The sequence below is a fragment of the Chiroxiphia lanceolata genome, chromosome Z (genome assembly GCF_009829145.1).
Source record: "Chiroxiphia lanceolata isolate bChiLan1 chromosome Z, bChiLan1.pri, whole genome shotgun sequence".
NCBI lineage: Eukaryota > Metazoa > Chordata > Aves > Passeriformes > Pipridae > Chiroxiphia > Chiroxiphia lanceolata.
Window position 1 is genome coordinate 23,416,724 of NC_045671.1, and position 26,529 is coordinate 23,443,252.

Sequence of the window (26,529 nt, forward strand, 5' to 3'; positions counted from 1 at the left end):
TTCAAGGCTGCTTGGTGTAGCCTGGTACCAGAAGGTTGGAAGAGTAGCTCCACTGCAGTTCTGTTATATTCACTGCCTCTGGATGGAAGGACTGGTAAATAATTCAAGTATTTTTTCAGAAATACCAGTAGTTGCTTCGAACTGTTGCAGAACCAGGAATACCAATAAGTTGCTTTAAACTTTTCTGTAGGCTCCTTATCTGTTGTGTTACTATGTTGTGGTGGTTCTTACATCCATTTAGGTATAAGCAATGCATTTCTTTCATACTGCTGTAAACTGCTTGGGCATTGTCCATTATTTTGAAATTTATAACATTTATCTAGGATTTTGCAATTCTTTGATACTGTTTTTTCTTTTAACATAATGAGGCTGTTCCTGTTTTACTCACAAGGGTACCTTAAATTCATCAAAAGGAGGAAGAGCATTTAGTGATAGAAGAGATTGACAACAATGGGCAGAAATGCTTGTTGTATCAGAAATTCAGCTTGTCATTTATTAAGCAACACTAAAAACTGTCAAAGTAACTAGGTCAGTAAAGGATAAAGTACATCCTAGCTACCATATGGTTGATTGCTATGTGATAGTTATTGTTAGAAAGAGACTTTGCAAAGCTGAGCTTTCTGTGCACAAATGTGGTTTTGAGCAATGCAGTAGCTACCGTGAGACTACTGAATGGTGAATTTTCTCTCTTCAGTTGATAGGAGAGGGTGGTTACCAGAGTGATCCTGAGTCTTCCTCAATAACTGCGTAGTATGTACTTTGACCCAAAATATGTCCTCTTCCAGATTTAGTCTTATTACCAAGCCTAAGGGTTAAGGAAAGGTAAATCTGTAACATTGGAGTGAACAGAATTAAAAGCTAAATATGGTATAAAATGAAAAAAGACCTAAAACAAAAAATATCCTTTAAGTCTCCTGTTCAGCCTTGATGTTTGACTGTGCTGTCTGTATTGTCATTTCTCCATATCTAATCATTTAGGTCTGTTTTTATTTGATCATTTAGATCTGTTTTGGTGCCGTTATCAGGCATTCATCATGGTGTTAGAGCTCTGTGCAAGTCCTCAGAAAAAACACTCTGCAAGAAATACATGTTCATGTGGGGATGGAGTGAACCTAATTCAGAAGAATTAATTTTAGCATCAAAGCAATTGAGTAAATTAGTTCAAAATAAAAGATGGGGGAAAGTCAATAAAAATTAAAATAGAATAGTGGCTGTATGTGGGCTTTTTCTCAGGGAGTCTGCAAACCAGTTCTCTACTTGTATAAGATTGTACCTCAGCATTAGACTATCCTCTGTTATCCTTGACGTGTGTAATTTTTTAACCTTATTGCTGCTTTTGATAGTTGATTTCTTATAGTACATATGCTACTTGAGTTTTTTCTTTTAACACAAAAGCAAAGTGCTCCCTCTGTTTTTGAGTGTAGGTGGTTAATGTGTGAGGTATTTCCTATAGGACTGATAGGTTTATATATGAAATTTTAGAAAGGATGTATACAAAGAAAGGTGAAGGCTAAGATGCAGGCAAAGAAGAGGTGGAAAAATAGAGTTTTGTTCATGTTTAAAAGGAAATTTTGGTCAATAACGATTGTTTTTTCAGGGCTGTTGCCTTTGACACCGACACATGAGCAATGCCCCTGGGTCCATTTAAAATGCAGATGATTTTCCCCAAGGCCTGTGACTTGAAATGACAGACAAAAGGAGAGTTTTGGATGACAGCCTTCCAGTTTCCAAGCTAAGCCTGCCTGGAATCCATTTGATCAGTATGCACTGTAGCTTAAAAAATGTGCCTGAGAAGAAAAGAAACATGCATTGCAAGGGAGTTTCTCAGCCCTGTATTACTGGTTTAAAATGTGGAGTTGCTTTGGATTTGTTCCCTTGAGAGAGCTTCTTCCTGGCTTGCAGAGGTATTTCTTACTATATTTATTCATTTTAAGTCTCATTACATTTTGCTTTGGGACTTTTTAGAATTTTATGTGAATGAGAAGAAATCTGACACTCTTCCCCCTCCTGATTAAAGTAAATGAACATGCAGACCCATATTTCTCTCCAGTTCTAAAAGAAGTAAGGCAAGTAGGAAGTTAGGATGTGTGGATCATTACAAGGTACTTTCTCATTAGGTCAGGTAAATGTGGAGAAAGGAAGGGAAGGAGAAAAAATAGTGTCTTGCACAAGGACAGCCTCTGGCGGTACCAGGAATTGGATCAACCCTTAAGAAAGCCACAGAGTACAAAATGGAGCTTTTGATCAGCAGAGAATTGGAACTGATCTGCTGAGCTGACTTTCCCTCTGTACTACCAGGAAGAGAACAACAGAGCTCTTCCTGGTAGTATATTACTTCTGCAGCACTTTCTCTTCTGTAATCCAGCAAGTTTTCCTTCAATGTCTTCCTCATTTGTGACTGTCCCCAAAGCAGTGTACTCCCTTCTACCAAACGTACAGAAAAAAATATGATCCAGCAAGAGGTGCTTCTGTTTGCTCTCAGGGTTGCTGTATTACTTCCCTTGGGAATATAAGGTGTGTGAAAGCAGCACAAGAGTGCATCACCACCTGATGGCACCAAACAAAATTGAAAGAACCTTTGAAGTAAATAGGGAAGGAACTCAGCTTTTCTGCAGTGTGTGAGGGCACCAATATAAGTAAGTCATGCTTGCTGTAGTACTACAGCACTCCATGAAGCGCTCTCAGCCTCTGTTAAATTTTTTCATTTTTCAGTTTGTTTCACACAGTATGAGTACCTCAGCACTGTTGTAAATCATAAGCAATAGGGCTTTATGCAGGAACTTAGTAAACAGACGATGTATTCTTAGCCCAAGGTGCTGGCCAATTTGTGAGCAAGAGAGTGTAATTGCTTGGCTAAAAATGTTCTGGTTGCCTTGTACTGAGGCAGTATGCTCCCTGTATCTCTTCCATGTTATAATCATTTGCAAGAGTACAAAGCAACTGTTGGTGAAAATTGAGCTTCTGGACTGCATGACTTGAATAACTTTTCAAAATAAGGAGAATTCTAGAACCACTGCATTATTTGCTGTTAGATTCACAATGACCTTGATATTTCGGGATCTTCTTGTATTACAGATATTCCTCTTCATGTTTTCTGTGGGGGCAGATGTTCTCAGCTCAGTGACTGAAAGGATAACTGTATTGATTCTTCGACCATTAACATTGAAGTGTACCAACAGAGAGCTTCCCTAATACTGTTACAGTTGCTTCTCCTTGTCTTTTCTGAACACATTTTAAGACTCCTGTTCTTCTTGGGTTTTTATTAGTTCTCTGAAAAATGAGTTTCAGCATCAGGCATCTGCAAGATAACCTTCTGGTTTTTCCATTAAATACACAGCAATTGCTAGAGGCGTCCTTTATTTAATTCCTTCTGAATCCTCTGCTTTCTGTAGTTTTAGCTTCCTTTTTCTTTTCATCTGTCCCTGAACATATTGCCTTGCGTAATTATATCCTGTTTTGTGGACAAAAAGAAGGAAGAAGATGTTAATGCTTATCAAAATGATGAGCAACCTCCTCTTTTCCCTGATTCCAACTGTAAAACCAGATAACTGTTGGTTTATCTTCTCAGCTAGCAGAATAGAGACAGAGCTTATCTCAGCCTGAAATGGATCAGAAACAATCAAAGATTGCAGCATACTTGTTTCCCTTTCACTTCCAATTCTCCTACATCATGGATTAATGGAAGTGTCTAGTGTTGAGGATCTTGTACGTACCTATATGGTGCATTCTTGCACCAGCCCCGTCTCTTCGTTCCCATGCAACTGCTTTATAATTGATTGTTAGAATTAAGTAGAAAACTGCTTAACTGAGAAGTTATTTGCTTTTCATTTGCATAGCACCTAGTACAGTGGAGACTTGGTCTGAGCAAAAAATCCTGATAGTAACATACATACAGTAATAATACATGAGATATCCTATGGGTCACCATACACATGCGCACTCAAATCATTCCCAGCCCTGCCAAGCTCATGCAGATTTTTTAGGAGTTTTTATAACATGCCTCTGAATTTTGTGCGTGTTGATTCCAGCGATGAGTGTTGACTGCGGATCAGTTTCATTCTGTTTCTAGACTGCATTGCATCCCTGTTAGGCCTTTTTCTGTCCAAGTGCAATTTGACTTTAAACCTAGAAGCTTTTCATCACTACAGTAAGTTGTAGCAAGCCCAAGGTGTAGGAAGTATTGGGATGCTCTCTCTCACTGTGGTGTACTCAAGAGAATAAATAGAGCTCTGCAAAGAGTTGAATATTTAAACCCATTAAAAACCTTTGGCTGTAGTTTTTTGTTGGTGTTTTGTTTTGGTTTTTTTTTACTGCTTGCTTTCCTTCTGCAAAGATTTTATCGAAAGAAAGTCCTAGGTATTTGAGAGCATCAGTGTCATGTTTTTTGAAAGATGAGTCTTTTATTTTCCTCTTGTGAAACTATATTAGCCATTTAATAAAACTTTAAAAGATGCTAGCAGCTTTATTGCTGGGTGCTGGTGTTCCAGTTTGACCCTTCTTAAATTGCTGGTGAAACAGTCTGTAGCAATTAGATAATTTTTTTATCAAAATATGATTAAATCCAAATTCCTGTAATTGATGCTTCCTGTAAGGATTATTGATACAGGACTTTATTGAAAGCAAATGTATGTTTGAACTCCAGAGGGAAGAAAATGGAAAGCAATTACAGCAACAAAGTGGATGTTGTAATGTAATATTCAAAGCATGCTTTTCGTTGTCTATTAAATTCTAATTTAATGGGGAGATTTCATGTGCCACTTAAAACCCCATATATTTAGACTCTGCAGTGATTTAGCTCCACTTTTGGCACAGATGTCTCCTTCATCCTGAAGGCTCTCTAGGCTGCAGTACTTTTCCAGGCTTGGTCATCTGTGTAGCCCTCAGCAATAGGCAAGAGATTTACTGAGGGGGACAGGGAGTTGGTGGCCACGTTAATCTGATAAACGTTCTGGAAAGCATGCTCGCTCAGATGGAAGAGTCAGCCCTGCCTCTAAGTGGTGCTGGAGCTTGGCTTGGGGCTGCAAGCATCTGCACATGAGCTCAGCTCAGTCATTGGCATTTTCTAGGGAATTGGCAGTCATTTCTGTGCTTATTTTTCATGCATACAAATTGAACTGAGAAACACTGCATGCATCTCTTCACACTGGGGTGTGAAATTCAGCCCAGGACCAAGGCAGCAGTTTCTAACATTGGACTTATAACTGGTGTTTGACTGTTGGCCAAAGTTAAAGCTCCATGTGCTTTTTGTCACCACTTCTCCAAATGCAGAGCAAAGTGCATGTGTGTGAATAAGGATGAAATAAAAGAGGCTGAACTTAAAGGTATTCAATTTTACAAATTGGTCAAGCACTGGAGTAGGTTGCCTGACAATACTGCTGAAACCATGACATGAGATATGTCAGAGTAGGTTGTCAGTGCAGAGGGGCAGGGAAAGGCTCTCAGCAGAGTTTCCCCTTGCATAAGGTTTACCTCACTGCTGAAGATTTCTAAGGCAAATGGAGCGTGAAAGCAGCTCAGGGATGACCTGTGTTGAGGCATAATGGATTCTTAAGTGGTGAAGTGAGGCATGAGTTAGAGAGTATGGGAGGGACCAGATTACACAAGCTCTAAAGTTTCAGACTCAGTTATATTTTGATGTAATTCTGATACTTGTGGATATCATCAGCCACATCTCTTTGACGAGACCAGCAACAATACGATGTTATAGAATCACAAGGACAAGGTTAAAAAACACTACAGTATTTATAGCAGTATTTATATATGAAGTTGATCTTCGTACATATACCAAGCTGTTATTTTATGGTATTCATCTTTTCAGGAGAAAAGCAGTAGGCTTTCTGGAAAGTGAGAAGTTTAAAATATACATTTGTGAGAAGGTCCAATTCCCCTTTGTACATACTGTTAGGGTGTTAAAGTTTCATTTCTTTTACTTTGAAAGGGCTATCTGGAACTCTTTAGAGAGCGATGATTGACTGCAAAGGCAAACACAGGGAGATTTATATCTGACTTCATGAATGGTGGGGTTTTGAAACTCACAGATCTTGATTACAGAATTTGTTTCTGTGATAACAGAGTCATATTGTCACCTGAACTGTTTATCATCTTTTAGGTTTCGTCATAGTCCAAATTGCTGGTACTTGAGAGACTGGACCATCCACAGCTGGATCAGACAGTGTTTGAAATATGGTGCTCAAGACAAAGCCTTATACACATTAAAAAACAAAGTAAGATTTACAAAGGAAAAGCCATGAATATGTTTGATCAACTTTTTGAGACAAATGTGGCTTGACTGGAATTCCTGTTGCAGCCAGGTCCTGTACACTGTGGTTTTAAGTTCAGATATTTCTTTGTCAAAATAAAAATTAATGTTGCATTTGAATTTTAACTCTATCTCTTTACAGCTTTTAAAATCCTCTTCTTTCCCAGGAAGCTTTTTGGTTTTAAAGAGCATTGGTGTCCAAAACATGCTAGGTGCAGAAGATGCATAAAAAACATGACAGGCAATGCCATTCCTGGTCCAAAAGGCTTAGATAAAATGCCAAAACAAATGCAGTGCATCAAAAGCTGGAAGGTCTCCATCACAGGAGGCATGCTAATCTCCTTGTGTTGCTTGACTGTACATTGCAGCAGTGTGCAGCGCCATGGTTCTGGTCTTTCTGATACCTGTGGGGCTGTGCTTGGGAAGATTTGTACAGCACGTTTGCACACTGAGCTTTTTCATTCTTCCATTTAGGTTCAGTATGGAATTTTTCCAGATAATTTTACATTCAATATTTTGTTGGATTATTTTATAAAGCAGAAGAAATATGAAGGTAAGAAAATATGTACCGATACTGAATCCTCTGTTGTATGCTCTTATATTTGCAGAGCCTTTCTTTGAATTAACAACTTTTAGCCGTATTTTTTCTGAAGTCACAGTGAAACGTGCCTTCTCCTTCCTTCAAACTATTTTTCTGCGTTTTTATCTCTTGTTTCTGTTGGGTTTTTATTCATTATAGAATTTTGAAACATGTAAGATTCACAGTTTCTACTGTTATTAATCCTATTACAAATGTAAACCATCTTCTTCAGTTTTTACAAGTCTGATTTATGTGCTAATAATGTAACAGGAGTTATTAGTGACAATTAATTAGAATATTATCAGAATCAAAATGCATATTGGTAGTGTTCATCTTCCATACGTTTAGCTGTTCAAAAAGCTACGTATCTAAACTTTGTCTAGGCTTTCTGTCTGTCACTGGAGCAAGCCAGCTATACTGAATTGTCATGCTGGGGGTACATCTCACTACTGACTGTTTAAATGTTCAGATGAATAATCCTCTTGTGTTTGATGGCATATTAAAGATTTTAATTTCATTTCAGGTCTTCTAGTACTGTAGACTTACAGTAAGCTTTCCTTTGCATAAAGCTCTTGTAAAACAAATAACTGAAAGGAACAACAGCTTTTATCCCGAAGGTTATGCTAAATGGCAAATTAATACATGTATTTATTTTATTTTGAGACACACCCCGATCTTTGAATTCCCCCTTATTTCATCCATACTTCTTTTCTGTGTGAGGCTCAAGGCCTTTTGTTTAACAAACTGTCCTTTCTGACAGGGAGTGTCACTGGAACTCCCTGCGGAGCTCCTTCAGAGCATTGTTTGCTGAATACAGAAGACTGCTGTGGGTGATCTGTGACAACATTTCTGCTCCTTTATACTCTCCTGTCACCCTAAGAGTAGTGAAGTTAAGCCAGTCTTCTCTTGTTTGTAATCAAAACACAAGAACAAAGAAATAATTTTAAAATATTTTTTTAAAGGTTAATAATTGAAGAGCTGAGCAAAGAAGGGCCAATTGAAGAGTGTAGAGCTAAGATGATTTTGAGAGCTCCTTTGCTGTAGTTTCATGCTATCAGCTCATTCTTCCTTCTTGCAGTGTGTTTGAATAACCCTAATGAGTAAGACTCATTCTGTAGTTGTATCCTAGATGTAAGAAATGCTTAACTTTCTCCCTAATTATTTCAAAGCATACTACAGCAATAAAGTATGGGTGAACGTGAATGGGTACAAAAGGCAACTGTGTACTGGGAGCTGTGCTGATTATGTATTGTTTTCCTCCATAGATGCTATGTCAGTAGTAACGGAGATCATGCTCCAAGAAAGTTTTGATGAATTATCAACACAGCTTCTTTCTCTCTATGTTTTATACCAGTATCTGGCAACCAAGTCTGATCATGCGGTAAGCTGACCACACTCAAAATGATACACAAAGCCTCTGCTTCTGAGTGTCATAATGCAGTCAGTTGGGCATTCAATCATGAATATATTTTATTTCCCCTGACTTTACCTGGAAAAAATAAATACTCTATAGCTTTCATTTTTTTTACAATTGCAGAAGAAAGGGAAAAAAACCAACAAAGTGTGAAAGCCGTCAAATCACTTGTCAGGCCTTTTGCTCCTTTCTCTGAAAGGGAAGATGTGTTGGGATTTTCAGATGTAATGTATTTGAAGGATATGAAATGATAGTTCAAAGCAGACTCTTATCAGTTACCACAAAAAAACTATGATGCATATTGTATAGGACCCTGTTAAGCTGAATGTTGATGATGGTGGTGGTGTGGAATTATAGAGCATTTTCACTAGGTTTTTTAGTATCCTATTTGGCTTTGGGTGTATTGTTTCTTATACATATTCATTTTAAAACTAAATTTGTTACACCCCTCCTTTCTCCTAGGATGAGGGGTTTGTTATTCACAGCTTGCTTGTTTAAGGCCAGCATGACAAGTCAGGGTCTTGGAAGTTGCATTATTCTACCTTTGCACAAGGGGCTCAGTCAGCAAAGGGCTCTACAGTGCCCATCACTTTTAGGGAGCTACTTTTCATGTAGTTTGGCACAAGCTTTCAATAGCGTGTTGTCATGCGTAAGGAAAATGCTTGAAGCCTCCATTTGTCTTACATGAATCATCTTCCAAAATGCATATTACAGGTATCTTAGAGTTTTACACAGCTGGGTTGTAATTTCAGTTTTCACCAAAGAAAAGAGATGCGCATTTGCCCTGTTGGATATTCTTCTTTGTTACCCAGAAATCAAGTATGCTCAGTCACTTTTATATGAGAAGCGTAGGCATGAAAATCTCATTTTTCTAGTGTGTTTGTCCACACCGTTTGCATATCCTTACTGCAGAGACAACTATTTATCAGTATGTGTAGGGTTTCATGAAAGCTGAATGTGCAAGCAAGAGTGGTGTGACCATACAACATGTTGAAGGCAAGCGTACTGACATAGCTGTGACTTACTTAATATGCATTTTGAAATAACCCCATGCAAAGACATCAGTGAAATCGTATTTTTATTTGTAGACACTATTTAAAACGTCATGATGCTCAGCACCAATTTTCTGTGTTTGATTTAGGAAGTGGGGGCAGACAGAGTAAGGAGAAATGCTCATCTGCTCCTGAAAATCCCATTTTTTTTTCCCAAGGTGCAAGACAGGTCAGCCAGTGTCCTGTTGCAGATAGGTCCTTGACTCTAGCTTGGGGTCCGGCAGCCTAATGAAATGTTTTTTAACTTTGAGAACTAAATCTTGGGCAATCTGACTGTATTAGTTCTTAGTGTGTATAGCAGTGGTGATAGGGAGCTTCCATTTCTCTGTTGTTGTACACATCACTGAAAGCCGGACTGGTCTTGGCTCTCCCCAGAAATTTTCCTCCTTGAGAGTTGCAAATGATCAGTATGATTGTTGCCTTCTACTGCAAAGCAGTCCCGCTAGCTCCCAAAAGAATCTAGGCTGGTAACAGCCCTGTTTTTCTAGTTGCATCTGATTTTCTTATAACATTCACCTGGAGTGTTGAATTCAGCACAAAGCAGCCCTGTTCCCTTGTATGCTTTTTCTGAGTTGGGCAAATACCTTGCCTGGCTGTCAGGTGCTGGTATTTTGTGTCAGAGAATAACATGCAAATTTTTGTAGCACCTGAATGGATACACAAAAAAAATGTTGTACCTTGAAAAGAGAACTCTAGTAAAACCAGAAGATCGAAATTTTTGTGTTTTTTAAGGCTCAGTGTGCTTCAAGGATTTTTTTCAGAAAGCTGCTTCGCCAGGGGTATTTCTTTCTGTTCATAAGGTAATCAATAAGACATTGAAGTACCCTGTCACAAAAACCATGTGTTAAGATAGTCAGACTTCCTCCAGTCCGTTGCCTTTTATAGCTTCCTTTTCCTCATTTTCTTAGCCATGGGAGTTGTTCACCTCCTTTCACTTGCAATAAAGCTCCTTTTGCTTCTCTGGTCATGAAAAATGCACTGTGCTGTGGAACAACCTAAACAAAATTTACGCTACTCTTGTGGTTTTAACATATTTTACTGATAGGGCGCCCTTCTTTAGCCATCACTGGTGGTCTGGCTCAGACAGCTGGTACATCTTTGTAGCTGGAGAGACAGCTGTACTTTTAATCCTGTGGCATGGAGGGGTCTTGGTGAGTTGCACATGCTCTTTTCACAGAGCAGATTTTGCACTCAAAGCAGCCATTAGCTGCATATGCTTCTCTCAGCATTTTCATATTCTAGTGAGGGGTAGAGGAGTGTGTATCTTGCCACATACTTTAAAGAAAAGGCTGCTGTAGTACAGAAGCCATGTAATAGTTTTCTTCAGCAGTGCTAGCCTGAAGCAAGTGGTAGGACATACAGGACAGAGACAGAGCTTGGCCAGTGTAAAGCAGTGTAATCCATTGTCCTGAAGAAAATGCACTGATTGACTTCCATGCAAAATTTCAACCACTCACATTTTACAGTCTTATGGGAAGAGAGGTGTTCCTCTGTATAATGTGTACTGCTCCTGTAACTGAACACTGGACACGTTTAATGATTCTTTACTTTATTGCTAAGACATCTGATGAAAGCCACATGCTGTCTTTGCTGCCATTTTTTGTGTGTTTGTTCAGGAACGCTTACTTAGTTTACATTACTTGCAGTGGGAAGAGGAGAGAAATCTTGGAGCATCGCTAGTGCTTGCGAGTCTAAAGCAAAATAGCACTGTGGGTTTCAGCTCTCAGCTGTATGGCTATGCATTCCTTGGTAAGTTTCACCTCCCTCAATCATCTTTTCCCTCATGTCTTCAGAGGCTGAATAAAATTGCCATCTTTGCTTTATTAAAGTGTAATCAAGGAGAACACAAAGGGAAAAAAAAAGAAATAATGGAAGGACAGTTTCAGAGTTATGAGTGAATCTTTTGTAAGCCTGGGGGGTAGTACTGACTTGAATGGTATGCCCTTCATCAGACAACTTCAGAACCAGCTTTAGGGTTCCCTGCAGGTTTGGATTGGCAGCTGAAAGAAAGAAAACATTCTTAAAGAACACAGGATTGGTTTCTTGGTTGACCAACAAATTTTAAAAAATACCCTAAAAGTACAGATTTCCATGACACAAATTTAAGGTTAAAGACAATAGACTCTTTTTCTAGTTATTAAGTGTCTTAAAATAATCTTTAAACTTTAGGAAGTCAGAGAGCACAGCCTGAAAAACACTATGTTTAGAACATATACTACTCACTGTAAAGTTAATGTTTGGCTTGTGAACAGCAGATAATAGTGCCTTTATCCTGTATCTGTTAAGGAGTCTTCACTGCTAATGATTTGCTATATTATTAAAGAGAAGTTAGATCAGAACATGTTCAGAATCGGAGAGAAGGGGAATGGGCAAGTAATTCTTGAATTTCCTCTAAACCTTCAGAGGAATATAATGCAGATAGGTTTTTTCCTTCTCTACAAAATGATTATTTACTAGAAAGAAATTAATTGATTTACAATTTATTGTAAATTGTTGTTCCATTACTGCATTATTGAGAATATAAGTGGATTTGTACTTAAAATGTGGCCTCAAAATATGATGTGTGGTGGCAGAGTTAGGGTGCTGACTCACATTTATCATTTCTGTAAAACAAAAAACGTAATTTTCAGTCAAAAAGGGCAGTAAATGTGAAAATTAATTTCAAAACAGGATTTTCCATAGAGCTGTAGTTTGTAGTCCAGTGGAGATACTGATACAAATAGGGACTTTGCTGTCCAGTTGGCATTCATGTTGGAGAGTTTTTAATGTTGTATGGATTGGTTGAGTAGTGGCTGTATTTCACAAATGCACTTCACTCTTGTCTGTGAGCAGTAGTGCTTGTTTCATGACATTGACATTCAGTAGATCAAAAGCTATTTACTGTTATGTCACATATTCCAAAGTCTTGCCAACACTAATGGAACCAACCTCTCAGAGAGTGAAAGATGTCTGTGGGCACAGACTGGCCTCAAGCACCTCAGCTATTTTAGTTTAGCCATAGTCCATAGACTTTGTCTGTGCACTTATTACCTTGCTTCTCCTAAACTGTTCTCTTCCATGTAAAGAAGAGTAAGGTGCATTTCATAGTTTTGTGTCATTATAGCCAGAGTGCAGATTAGATTGAGAGCTTGGACACAACTCCTGTGAGCTGTATTTGAAGGGGTATTACTTATTACATCAACAGTGACAAAATCAAAGCCTTAGAGTGACATTCGTTGTAAATTACATCAACTGCAATGTGATGTGCATTTTGTCTATTATGTAGGAGTTTCATGTTCTCTAGTAGTTACTGTCAGAAGAAAAACCACATTGTCAGTGGTGCAGTACATCACAGGTCCTGCTAAAGTCAGTGAACACCTCAGTGCACAGATTGTCCTAAATCAAGAACCAAAATTTCATTTTGGCAAGTCTCCCCTATTTTCTCTCCGGAAGCTCCAGCAGAAAGAGGGGTACTAAGTTGTATACTTAACCAGAGCATTTGCTGTAATCTGTGGGTAAAGCCTAAAGTCCACGGAGTTGAATCCAGAAAGTCAGATTTAATGCACATGTATTCCACAGTCAGTCGCTGAAAGCTAAGGAGACATTTATCTGCCATCTTCAGACATCCTTCTGAGAGCTGGTATTCCAAAGCCAGACAACCAGAAAAGCTGGCCACTCTAGTCTGATTTCCATCTGGACAAAATTTCTAGGTGAGGCAGAATGGGGAGGAATCAGAAACAAGCACATAATAACCATGAAGTTGTGCAAAAAGAAGGTGCCTTAATAAAATAAGGTAATAGTTCAATCAAAGCAACTTTATAGAAGTGTGTTGTTTTTACCACAGAAGCTGGGATGCTTGCTGTCACTTCTGAAAACCAGAACCAACCTATATGGATTCTGTTAAGACTCAATTATTGAAGTAGTAACACTAAAGTACGTTTTTATCACAGGAAAAGTGGAGTTGAATAAGGGACTAAGAGCTGTATACAATCTAATGCCACTGATGTGGACACCTGGATATTTGAATAGAGCCTTGCAAGTGATGGAGATTGTGGCTTCATTGTCAGGAGGCAGCAAAATCTGCAAAGAAGCTGTAAGTATGAAGGCAATAACCCACTGAATAAATGGAATTTTATATAAGTCAAATCCAGTAAAACCTGTGAATTCTGTGCCTTGCTAATGAGAAGATGCCTGGCAAACTTCAGAGGCCTTTGCAAGACAGAAGTAATGTTTAGAACAAAATCACTGCTTCTACTGGCATGTCCTTGGCAATGAGTGTGTGTTATTGCCACAGACCATTTAAGTATGTTTTCTAAGCCTTTCCCTCCCTATAGAGACGTGGATCTGTGTGGCAGGGAGCACATGTCTGTGGGGGTGGGAAGACACCTTTGTTTCTCAAGTTTTTGAACTCGCTCAGAGACATACTTCTTAGCAGTGAGGATGAAATACCATATATTCTTACTCTCACAGCTATGTCTTCTCTGCCCTCTGAGATGATGTCCTGAGTGGTACTGGTCCAAAAAGTCAACAGAGTGATTTCTAGAAGGTATTGCCCTCATTTGGGGAGAGTGGATAGATTCAGTTCATTTATGAAGTCAGCAGTGACTAAGGGACTTGAGGCTTAGGAGTGTTGTGGGGCATCAGACTGACCCTGGACTCAGATTAGGAGTAACTTAAGAAACCACCACAACATGTGCTGAAACACAAAAAACATCGCTGAGGTCTCACCTCCTCTTTTAGGTACTTTTTCCTGAAGGTGTCCCTGGTCATGGGAGCCTCCCTTTTGCTCACGTAATTACTAGGCTTGCAGCCTCTCTTGAAACGGAAGGGCAGGGCACTGCTCAGCAGGTTCTGCTGTCTGTTGCTCCATTTTCTGAAGCATCTCTGTAATACATGACAGTACAAGGACAGGTCACATCTGCAACTTCTACCATTTTGAGTTACCTCTTTTGGTGTATGGTTTTGGAGGTATCTTTCTTGCTCCAATCTAAAGAACTCAGCCTAATACATTTAAGCAGTCATGTTTTCTGCTTACAAACCCTAGACAAATTGAGGAACTCATGAAGTTGTTTGAATACATGACAGTTGTGTTACTCATTGTATTTCCAAACTGTTTATGCTTACCGTGACAAATGTGATTGTTCAGATTGATGCCCTGGAGACCGTTTTACAGTCTGTCCTTGAAGCCAAACCTGGTCCGGATTCTGCTGAAGAAGTCAAGGGATTAGAGCAGAAGTCACAGAGTGCAGAATCAGAAGAAACAGAGCAATCTAAAGCACCTGAGTACTACAGTCGATTCAAAGTAAGAGAGTTTCATTTATTTAAATATCCTAAGCTGTAGTATATCTCTGTGATACATACTAGAAAATATATATGCTGCGTTACTGTGGCTAATAGACTGACACCCCTTCAGTGTCAGTCTATTAGGAGTCCCACTTGACGTTTTTGAAACTGATGTCACCTTACGTTTTCACTTGTTCAGTCAGGAAGCAGCGAAGATGTAAATGCTCAGGGCCACTTGTCTTTTGTCTGTCTGCTGGGATTTTATCTTCACTTTTCATACATCAAAATGATAAATCCAGTCCTGTTCGCATAAGTGTTATGTCATTAGAGACCCATTATTTGACCTTGTGTGTGCTCTTGCTCATTAAAATTAATTATAATAGGCATGAGACCATCCTGAATTTATTGTCCATTTGTGTACACTACAATTATTTAGAAATGTTGCATCCTGTACTTTCAGTCTGGGGAATTAAGTCAGGTTTTATCACCTCTCTTTTATCTTTAGATTGTCATGCTGATGATAACAGTAAGAAAAACAGCTATTCATTACAGCGCATCTGTATAACAAGTGCATTTTATGTAATCATCTCATAGCTATAAAATGAGCTTATTTTATTTTATCATCTCTGATTTGTGGTAAAAACCAAATACGCTAGGTTGAAACTCATCTGATTTATAGTTCCAGGAGCAGTACTCATCTCATAGCCCATCAGTTTCCCTTGCTGCTGTCACCTGAATGGCTGTGACTTTACACAGTTGTTCTGGATACAGACTATTCTGAAGAAATTTCCAGAAGTTAAAAGACAAGTATTCTATGGTTTCACCTCACACACACAGACTTTTCCTTTCTTTAATTTTTATTTACACAACTTTGCCACTAATCTTTAGATATTAAACTTGCTTTGTAGGCAGTTAGAACTTTTTAATTAAAGTATTTGGAAATCAGTGGGTGTTCAGCATGTGGTAATTAATGCCTGGATGAATTACAGTGAATTAGGTGAACACAAGTGCCCTTTGAAAGAGGGAGTGAGACATTTTTATGTGTCTCTCATTGCCTATCCATTGTCTAGCCTTGAAGAAAATAATGCAGAGTGCTCAAAACAAGGCCTAAATATCAAATTGGGGACAGGCTAGTGCCAAGAGGGTAGTTTTATTCTCACCTCAACCTTTTCACAAGTTCCATAATTAATCCCCTTTTCAGGCATTCATCGGTGTGGCAGTGAGTGCCCTGACTTTGGGCCGAAAAATTACAGACCCATTGCTTAACTCCTAAAGTCTCACCAGGAAGGTCTGCATATGAGAAAGACATAGCCCTCATGTGGAGTCTAGGCATCTAACAGTAATTATATGTCTATAAGCCACACTTTCAGGTTTTCTGAATGAGAAAAGGGGCTCTCAAGTCAGAATGCCGTTTCAGCCAAGCCTGAAAGAGTTCTGAGGCTCTCCTCTCAAATCCATCAGGACAGCAGTAGTTGCTCTTCCCAGCTTAATCCTGGACACTTACAGGTGTCGTTCACAGGGTAGAGTAGTGCACTAGAAATCCATAAAAGTGTGAGGGAAGGTGGCAGCTCTGAAGCAACCTGGTGCTGTGTGCATTCACAGCTGCTGTCCCAGGACAGATCACCTGCTCTTCTGTGTAACCCCGGCAAAGGGTTTGAACTTCTGCTGCTGAAAACAATTCAGTTGCACTTTGTTCAGCTCTGCATTAGCCAGCATATCCCAGTCTTTCTCCTTGAACTCAAAACCAGTTGCTTCTGCCTCCTGCATGCCCAGTTCTCTTTCACAAATCATACACCTCAGAATACAAGGAAAAGCATATGGATTTGCTCCAGACACACACATACTCCTCCATTATATTCCATGGAATGGACTCAGTGTCTCATACCAACCTTCAGAACATTTGTGGAAGTACCTGAAAAAGCCGTTGCAGCCTAACAGGTACGGATACATGTCCTTCACTTCCACAGAAACAAACAGAACTTGAGGGCATTTGGCTCTTTCTAGATAAAGCCTTTAGAGCTGTAATCTAGACACCGACACTGTCATTTGTGTTGTAATTACCCATTTTTGGATCCCGTATGCTGAGACTACTCAGTACAATGCTCCTCAGGCAATTCCTTCCATCTGTGAATGATCAGTGGGCAAACATTTCATCACATAAATGCTGGGAACACCTCCCCTAACTGTCTGCATGCAGAGCCCTGGAGACTGCTTATGAAAATCAATGATTTAGCCATTTAAGAATGTGCTCTTGTAGTACCTGCAGGACATACAGCCTTCTGCTTTCCTAAATTAGTTTTACTGATATATCACAGAAGAGCAGTGAATATTCCAGAAGTTCAGTGATACCAGTAATGGCTTAGGAGACAAGACCTGCTAGTTTCCAGGTTGCCTTTCTGTAGTTCAGTTTCATACTGTTCAAGTTCAGTGCATAAAGCCCCTTTTCAGCACATCCTTGGTAGAGTCTAATAGTAAGAATCTGAAGGATGTAAACCAATTACATTTAAAATGCATATCTAGTCCATAAACATGAGCATAATTGTCAAGTTCCTTCCCAAAACCCAAGCTGTACTGTCTCCTCACTTTTCTCCCTGATTCCTTATATACTTACTGATACCTCAAACAAAATAGAGACTAATACACCTGAATAAGTTTATTCAATTTGGTTTTAGTCCATTAGCTTTGAAGACATTGCCTTTGTTTTTATTCTTTATCATAAACTTAAAAACCCAGACAGAGCCAAATACCAAGCCCCTCAGACCTGCATGTCTAGCATTTTAAAGAGTCTTTAATCTGCTCTCTGTCCAGTTCAAACCTTCAGGGGCCTAATAAAACACAACAAAGCCTGCAGTTGTGCTGGCTAAGGGACAGAGAACTGGAGAGGCCTCAGAAGGGATGTAGTAGTTTCCTCCCTAAGAACAAGGCAGAGCCTCCAACCAGGAGCTGAGAAGAAGTGCCTTTGCAGATTATTGCCAGCATGGGCTCAGGTAAAAGGAACACTGTGGGCCAGCAGCACAATGCATAGGCTTTCAGTTATAGCTGGAAATCTGGATATCTGCATCGCTCTAGAAGTGCCGTTTTGTTTGGAGGTGAATGATTCCCACATCTTCTTTCCATTATCCTTCAATGCAAAACAAGAAGTTTTATACAAATGAAAGAAGTATGGATGTACCTTTCTTTAGAATGCATGCTTACTTAAAACATTTCTGCAAGTGCTGGGCTCAGTAAAGTCTTTCATTTAAAAGAACAATCAGGAAAATATGTATAATGAGTGAACAAGGGATACAGAATCTTCCAGTGCAATGTCATCTCCTCTTTGCTGTGTATCTGCACTTTTAAGGCAATTAATCAAAGTGTTAGTTAGCCGCCAGGCTAAAGATTCCAGAAAGCCAGAAACAGTATCACTGGATGATTCATCATCCTAAGTGAATTAACATATGCTGCATGAAATCTAGATAAGTAAAGCTTGAGAAAGAAAAACTCCAGTTTCTTACTGATTTGCTCTGCTCTTAGTTTCAGTGTAGAATATCCTTGAAAAAAATATCACTTAACAGTGTTGTGTAGTCTATGTAAGCGTAGTCACTCTTTGGATCCCAGTAACTTAGGAAGAAGAACCATGGGAGTTACTTAGTATACTGTTAAAACATTTGAAATTACATGCATCTGTTGAGAGGGATGCCGATGCAGGCAGTGTAGATCAAATTATCGGGCTGGTTTTGAGGTAAGACACAAAACCAAAGTGTTTAGATTATATTTGTTATGGTTGACTGGTCAGCTGATCTTTGTTAATATCAAATAAATGAACTTGAAAAAAGAAGACATTTTCAGTGGTTAGTGAAACTAGAAGTTCGTTGGTTTAGTTTTGTTGTTCAAAAAATAATATTCTTGATAATAGCATTTCAAGAGATGGTACCAATTACCACAGTTCAAACACTTTGATGTGATAGTTACCAGGCCTGTATAGCCCAGCTAATAATAATAATAATAATAATAATAATAATAATAATAATAATACAACAGTGATGTATCGGTTATAGGGAAGTATTTTGTGGCTGATTATTTTGTGATTGACTGGCTCTTTCCTTCACACTCCCTACCAAATCTCTTGTCACGACAGGAGCTGTACTCCAAGCTGTATTCACTTGGCAAGGTTGAATCTGAAAGCCTGTTAACCCTGACCACCCAACTTGTCAAGGAAAAGCTGCCAGCATGTGAAGTGGAAGACATTGCCAAACATGAGCAGAAGCTAAAGGAGTGGGAAGAAGAACAAGTACTTCTCATTGAGAGAGAAAGAGAGTTCAGAGAAAAGGCTAAGCAGGAAATGGAAGCCAGGAAACTGGCTAAAGCATCTGCTTAGTACTGGAACTAGGAATGCAGAGGTGTGCATTCCTCTGTCTGTGAACATAAGTGCTCACCATTTTTAATATTTGACTTCAGTCATTCTGCATGTGTGACCATATTTGACTCCTGTATGCAAATTAAACATCCCATTTTGTCTGTTTCCCAAAATAAAACACGTGTGGTTTAGAAATCTTCATCCTGTATATGATGTGTTTTCCTCTTACCATTAGCCAGGCAAGGGATGGGATAGAGACAACACAAAGAAACAAAGGCATAAGAAGTAGCTTGCCTGTGATGAAGGGTCTAGAGAGTGGAAGGAACAAAAGAAAAGGGAAGAATTTCAAACACAAGTTGTTTCAGTAGGGGTTTCTCACAGGAAAGAATGCCATTGCTACTCTGAACTTCGAACACTAAGAGGATTAATGTATACTGATTGCTTTTTTTTCTTTTTCCCAATCCATTTGGAAAATTCAGGCTACTATGCATGGAGCTGGAAGCCTAACTTTAGGCTGTTTTTAAAACTACTCTTGAAGAGTTTCAACCTAGTGAGCCAGCACTTGTACAGCACTCAGATGTGCCTTTCCTGTAAGAATGTTAAAAATTTCTGACTTTGCCAGTGCTGCTTTGCTCCATTTCTAAGGTCACTAGAGAAACATGCACAATCATCTCGGCACGCACCAAGGAGCCTCATACTGCAGTGCAGTTTCCTTTTATAATCTGGGCCCTGTTTCATGAGGTTTTTGACCTAATTCCTTTCACGGTCCCATGCCCCATTCTTCAGATCCATAAAACAATGTAGCTATTCACAAGAGCACAAGGAAATGGCAAGGAAGGAAAGCATCATGGTGTGTTGGTTGTGATGCATCAGCATCCATCCCTGCTTACATTCCCTGTCACCACTGAATCTCATAAGCTGCAGCCAGCAATTTTAAGCAGAGCATGGCAGGACAAGGTCCTTTAAAACAGGGAGTCCCGAGCAATAGCCCTGCTGTAATTGCAGCTTGTTATGGCAAAAGGACTTGTCTCACTGTGCTTTATCAGAGGATCTAATAAGCATTTGCAGTTTTTATTGTGCATCTGTCTGGTTTTACAGTGATAAAACTCACTTCAGAAACTCATTGTAAATCCAGTGAGAACATGCTGCAAATCCATGAATTTGTTTTAAGTGTAGGAAAGTATCACAGATACAGCACACACCAGATATCTTTCTTACTCTCAGCAAAAACACTGAGCCTGATTTCTTTTTCATGTCCAAGAACTTGGCAACTTGGCACTAAGGTCCTTCACCCCATCTTGTCAGCAGGTCCCATAGTTTCTCCCATACTTCAGTAAGGGCATGCTGTCTCCAACCAGGAAAGTGAGTGGCTTGGCCAGCAGTGGAGCAACTTGAGAAAAGTCTCCTGCAATTTTTTTCCTCTTTCTTGGTCTAAATGCTTTCTGATTACTAGGAGAGGTTAGGGAACCTTAAGAGAGAGTAGAAGGCCAAACACACTCATAAGAATGATTTCGTTAAAGCTGGGTGGCTTTAAAGGAGTTGTCACTCCTACCTGAGCCACAGGAGAATGTAGTGTCCCTTCCCTGACCACATATTTCAGTTCTTCAGTGTTAGAACATGGGTTATATCTCCAAAGGTTCACAATCACTCCTGCATCCAGATTCCTCTATGAGCTTCTCTCTACAGGCATCAGCTTTTGAGATATTCTCTACACCACCACAGTTTTAAGACCCTCCTTGTTGACATGGCCTCTAGCCACTGAAGTACCTGATCGTGTTGCTTGTGAGACACCATGCTGGCTAGGCCAGAATAGACAGGGACGTATGTTTCCTTGGTTCTCCATGGCCTCTGTTTCTTGGCAGCACAAGGAGCCTGTTTCTGGCCCAACCTCCACCTTCCCTTGCCACACTGATAGATATGCTCAGTATGCTAATGCTAACTGAGCTCCAGCAAGCTTCCAGCTGCCATGTCCCTGCTGTCTCAGAGTACACTGCACTTCCCCCACAACTAACCTCCCTTTCCATTTCTTTAGACTTAAGTATTACAGCAATAGGAGTAAAAAAAAAAAAAAAGTAAAAAGTGCCCCTGTGAGCTCTGAGTGGCCTGTTAATGAATATTACAGGTTGCCTCCATGTTTTACTCCAGGCGCTGTGGGTTGGAATGCTCTGAGCCCAGTTCAAAGTATAAACTTGAAACAATATAGATAAAACCTTTCCTTGCCTTTTCCCCCATCTCCTCCCATATCCCCCTCCACCCCTGGGAGAAGGATATATATCCTTGTCAAATGCTTTGCAGGCTGCAAAGCAGATTCCTGGGGCCAGATGAAGGACACTGAACCCAAGACCTGCAGCAGAGGGTACAGACTGTTTGTGACTTGTGAAGCCAATTTTTTTGCCAAGCCCTCTAATTTATCTGTCCCCTCAATTTTACTCTGAGTGAGAAACCACTTCTGACAAGTCTACCAGCTGGACCAGCTGCACAGCAGTGCCCCTCTTCCCCTCATGCCCCAGCCAAGTATTTCTTCATGGTCCAGTAGCTACTGTCTTGCTCTTCCCCACCCAGGTTTCATCATAGTCTCAACAGCAACCGGTTTCTAATGTTTTGTCTAGCCAAACTGTTTTCACACCTAGCAAATCCTCACATTTCCAACAAGTGTACGTGTACCCTCTTGAGTTCTCCAGCAATCCTCATTGCATATTCCTTTTTTGATCTTGCTCTTAATCCCTTTCAAGTTCTTCCTATATATCATATCACATTTATTTCTTCCCCTTTTGCAAGAGACTGGCCATGTCTCTGCCCTGCACCCACATCTCAGTGGTGCAAGCAGCCTGAGGTACCAAGCGCTCAGGTACCCTGAGTTTTGAGGACCCCTGGACACTGCTGAGTCTCAAGAGGCTGGAAACATGAATTAGCAATTGAAGCTTGGGGGAAGGGAGGAAGGTACTCTCCCCTTTGGTGCTCTCCCCTACCTGCTGGCTTTAAGTAGGGTTGACAATGAGACAGACAAATTGTGAGAGAGGCTGATTTAGTGACCAGTGCTGTTCAGGCATGTGCTTGTCTTCCTAAGGAAGACACGGATAGTAGCTGTGTACCAAATGCAGCAGCAGGAAAAATCAACAGAACTTGGCTTGACTTAACTGCTTTTCTCCTTCCCACTCCAGGAAAACTAATATAGATTTGACTATTTGCCCCTTTGCACAAATCACGTTGCACACACAACCCATTTTTTACCTGCTTGCTGAAACACTCTGAAACTGGGCCCCAGGTAGTCAAAAGCCCTTCTGTCCAGATGCCTATGGCTGTTTGTGCACTGCTGTGTTAGCCATCACCTGCTGTGATGCAGCTGTCCACATTTAGAAGGGGGAGGATGGAGAAGTCATACAGCTGCTTTTGATCTGCTGCTGCTTAAATGTGAGGTCTGATGCTAAGGGAAGAATGTGGATGTGTATATATGCATATATAAAAGATAGTTTTGTGCTCTACAAACACAAAAAGCTCTAATTTCATACAGCCCTGCTCCCTGTACAGCCCTGTACTTAATTTGATGGAAGCTCACAACCCAATAAGCACTTCCTCACTAAAATACTCTCAGGTTTTTTAAATGTTTCTGGTTCTTGCTGTACTGTTTCAGACAGATGCCTAGACCTTTCTATATGTGAGTGAGACTGGCTGAATATTTCCTGGAGGGGACACACCAAAATATTTCTTGGTAGTAACACTATCTCATTTTTTTGGATCACCTCTCCCTGAAGCATTCTTTCACATCCTGTTTTCATTTGACTACAGCTGTGATTTGGATTAAAGCTACTGCCATTTCTCCCTTGTCAGTGTATTTCTAAATCATAGGAGTGCATCTTTCTTCATGCAAGTTTTTAAATTATTTCCCTACTCATTGTCCTAGTATCTGTATAGCTAAAGGCAGGGGAAAAATCTCCCATTGCTATAAACAATACATTGGCATGCACAGTCACTGAGCTGTGACAACCAGCCCAAATAATACCTGACTGTGGCATTGCCAGACTTGCACATGCCAGACAGTGTTAACAGCTCTCCTGTGTTTTCCCAAGTGTGGGAGAGACCATTCAACAATACCAACAAAAAGGAACAGAAACCAGTACAAATGCAAAGACTGCTTGATATGCTGGTAAGAATTTGTCTGTTCTTAGGAGAAGAAAAAGTAGCACTTTAAAGGTTAAAGTGCTTCCTTTTAATTGAATAAAGCAGCATCTCAATTCAAATCCATGGCAGACAGCAAACACACTGCTGATGAGGCAAGCAAATATGTAACTTTTCCTCCCACAAGTGTTACTGGCAGAACACTTCTAGTGAAGCGTTGAAGGCCATTATCCATTTTTCACAAGAGGAAAATTACATATTTATTCTCTTGCAGCTCAAATAAATGTTGCCAGAAGCCTTGTGCAGATGGGCCCTATTTATGGTAACACTTGCCAAGATAAGATTACAAGATGCTTTCAGACCTGGTCAGATGCTGTGTCTTACACAGTGCTAGTATCAAACCCTCACTTCAAGCACCTGCTCCTTCCATCAGTGGCCTGTCCCAGCTGCTTTCCTGCCCATCCCAGGGCTCTTCGGTCACCCTAAAACTGCGGAACCAGAAGGATGATGTTCCACAGCTTCAGAGGAAGGTTCGCTGGTACAAGATGGTTTCTGACCTGAGCAGTCATCACTATGCTGCTGAGACAGGCAGAAAACAGCCTGGGGCACAAGTTACCAAGTGTCCTCTCCTCCCCTGCCTCCTCAGGAAGCTGGATTCAATAGTTACAAAAGGGAATTGCATCATTGACTTTGAGGGATAAAGACATGGTCCGCTGAACAGCATCTGACTTTGCTGGGTTTCCTGGGTCTGCTTATGTACAAACCAGAATTCAAAATGTATTTGAGTATCTGTGGAAAGTAAAGTTAAATTTACCTTTCCAGAAATCTATATATTTAATAACAGAAAATGTTGAGATGAGGAAAATGCTTTTCAACTGTAGAAGAGAAAGTACTGCTGACAATATGAACGTGGGACAGATTTCAAAATAAAACTGTGGAGAACAAAGTATAGGTCAAGAATTAGTGAAATAACATTAATTCAAGAGTTACTTAAGATGATAAACGTGCTAGAAAACTGTCCCACCTACTCATGTCCCCACAGAAATCAAAGTTGTCACTGAACTTGGCTAGCAATTGCATAGTATTAACTCTGTTGCTACTCTTAAACCCTTCTGATGAACTCAAGTCCACTCAACCCATTCTAAATTGCAGATGCCTCAGGCACAGAAATACCATTAGAGATCCATCAACAAGCACATTAGATTTTCAGGACAAAATTCAGCTTCCAATATGTCTTGTTTATTGCAAATTCTGACAATTCCTCCCCTAAAGGATTTAGGCAAAAAAATTGTCAGGCCTGTTCTGGTCCTTACACATGGTAACTGCTGCTATAATTTCATCTCTGGAAAATGTAAACTCTTCTTGGAAATACAGACTTGCACTCTGGAGTGGGGTTCATATTATGTATTTAAGTGGCTCAGTGGTTCAGTTTACCTTCAACTCTTTTAGCTAAAAATGTAACACAGGTGAGCTGAGGGAACATAACGTGATGTTTGTAAAAGCTCAGTGAAAATTAATTTCCAGACCTTAACAGATATAGAGGATGAAACTGTAGCACATACAGGCATTGTTATGTGTATTTAGCTTTATTTGTATTAGGACATAAGTTTCAGCTATTTCAGTTTTCTTTTCTGTGTTATTCCCAAGCATGTGTGATGGGCTGAGCTGCAGTATGTGATGTGTAAATCATGGCAGTGTTTTGGCAGTGAAGCTGACATCAGATGCACAGTCAACCTCCACCTTGCCAGCTATTCACACTGGGTCTGGTAATGCTGGAGCTGTTGAAGTGCAGAGAAGCAGCTACATCAGGCTTACGGTAAGGATCTGTGAGAACCACAGAACAGTGCTTGTGCAGACTATAGTGCCTGGTGATTTAGTTCTGGATTTCTCCTCTGGATTTCGTTTCTGGTGGAAATCATGCTACATAGTAGTCTAAAACATGCAAATCCCCTGGAATGATGAGGGCACTCAGCCTCTGGTAGTTTGGGGCTGAACCTGAAGAAGGCACAGACAGCACAACAGAGGACAGCGCATGCTAGTGTGACTAGTCTTGTCTCTGGTAAATGAGAATATGGACTACAGCAGTAGGCAGTGGGCCAAAACTGTTGAGTGAAGGACACAGGCAATGCTCATGTGCTCAGAGACATGCTTTAGAAAGCCAAGGAGCTTTGTGGCAGTGCTGGGCATGAGCTGGATCTAAGTTGGGTCACTGTAGCTCTTACTCAAGAGACCCCTCAACATCTCTTTTTTGCCCCATCAGTGAACAACGAAGCACTACAATTTCCTGCCATCCACAGAACTCTAGCAATCAGTATTAAACAGTCCACAGGTTTAGGATGCCACAAGAATGGTCCTTCCTTTTAGATAGACTGAAAAGATCAGAGGGACCATCATGTTCCTATACCACCTAAAACACTTCATAAGCTGACTGAATTTGTGATCCCACCTGTACAAATCCAGAACGTCACTCTGCAACTGCAGATAAATAATTGGGATTGAAGCCTAACCTGGCCTCCTTTACACAATCATTATAATATATTTTAAGTAGTGCCAGACTACTCTACCACAACATCTCAGAAAACCTGGATGCACACATATGCAGAATTATACTTAGGATGTAGGATTTGCAGCACTTGACTCACCTTATCTAGTCATCATTTTCCTCTACTTCACCATGCTCAGCCCAATTAAAACCAAGTGCAGTAATTCTTATTAGTGTCATAAGTTTTCAAATGAAACCTTGGACACTGGAGATGGTTAAGGGCCCCCAAAAAGAGACTGCTGTCTCAGGGTGAAGGAAATCCCCCAGGGCCTCTGCTCCTCCTGGGAATGAGAACCCCTTGCACCTTTCTGCCCCAGCCTTTACCTGCTTTTTTATCATTACCATCTCCCTGAGAAAAAAACATTGACTGCTGCACGTCACCACAGCAGGCATCACAGCAGCAAGCAAAACTACAAAGGCTGAAAGCCTGATCTTAGCAGTAGAGAAAGTCTGATGTTTATAGAAAAAAAACCCCTAAACTGAGGGCCCAGCTTCCCCAAAAGCTCTATCCCCTCTCACTGAGATGACTGGGCAGTGACAATCGGGAAGGGTCCCCATCTACTGGAGACAAGCTGCACGTTATTGTTTAACTGCTATAACTTTGGAAAAGATCTCTTTTCCAAACCAGGGTGGGCTCAGTTGAATGTAATTTTATTGGGTATCGTCTCTGACACAGCTCCTTGAACGTGTACTTACCAAAAATGAGGTGTTTTCTCATTCTGCTGAGGAATACAGAAATGAGAACAACAAAAAGAAGCCACATCATGGTACCTCATGGTAATGTTTTAAACCACAAGAGATAAAAGTAATCTTCCACATTTATTTTCCAATTTGTAAAGACAGATTGGGATTTATCTGATATTTAAATAGTCATTGATCTTTAGAAAAAAAAATCCTGTATAGTAGGATAGGGACTAAAGGAAAGGGAAAACTTAAAAATACATTCATACACAAAGACAAGAAACATG

At 40.1% G+C, this 26,529-nt stretch overlaps 1 protein-coding gene across 3 annotated transcripts in view; it reads left to right on the forward strand.

Annotated features, from left to right (window-relative positions):
* The window catches only part of MRPS27 (mitochondrial ribosomal protein S27), a 39,158-nt gene extending 20,054 nt beyond the window's left edge, over positions 1 to 19,104 (forward strand). Inside the window, exons 5-12 of one of the 3 annotated variants that reach the window (XR_004354431.1) lie at positions 6,110 to 6,224; positions 6,734 to 6,812; positions 8,105 to 8,220; positions 10,952 to 11,054; positions 13,235 to 13,377; positions 14,431 to 14,586; positions 17,376 to 17,554; positions 18,685 to 18,757. Coding sequence is in view for 2 of the 3 variants with exons in the window: in XM_032675271.1 (XP_032531162.1) it covers positions 6,110 to 6,224; positions 6,734 to 6,812; positions 8,105 to 8,220; positions 10,952 to 11,054; positions 13,235 to 13,377; positions 14,431 to 14,586; positions 18,685 to 18,924 (952 nt within the window). In the remaining variant the exon portion in view is untranslated. Of the gene's footprint in view, positions 1 to 6,109; positions 6,225 to 6,733; positions 6,813 to 8,104; positions 8,221 to 10,951; positions 11,055 to 13,234; positions 13,378 to 14,430; positions 14,587 to 15,246; positions 17,313 to 17,375; positions 17,555 to 18,684 lie in introns of those variants that run through there. The other 2 variants (XM_032675272.1, XM_032675271.1) reach the window with 2 other exon arrangements.
* Positions 19,105 to 26,529: the final 7,425 nt, after the last annotated feature.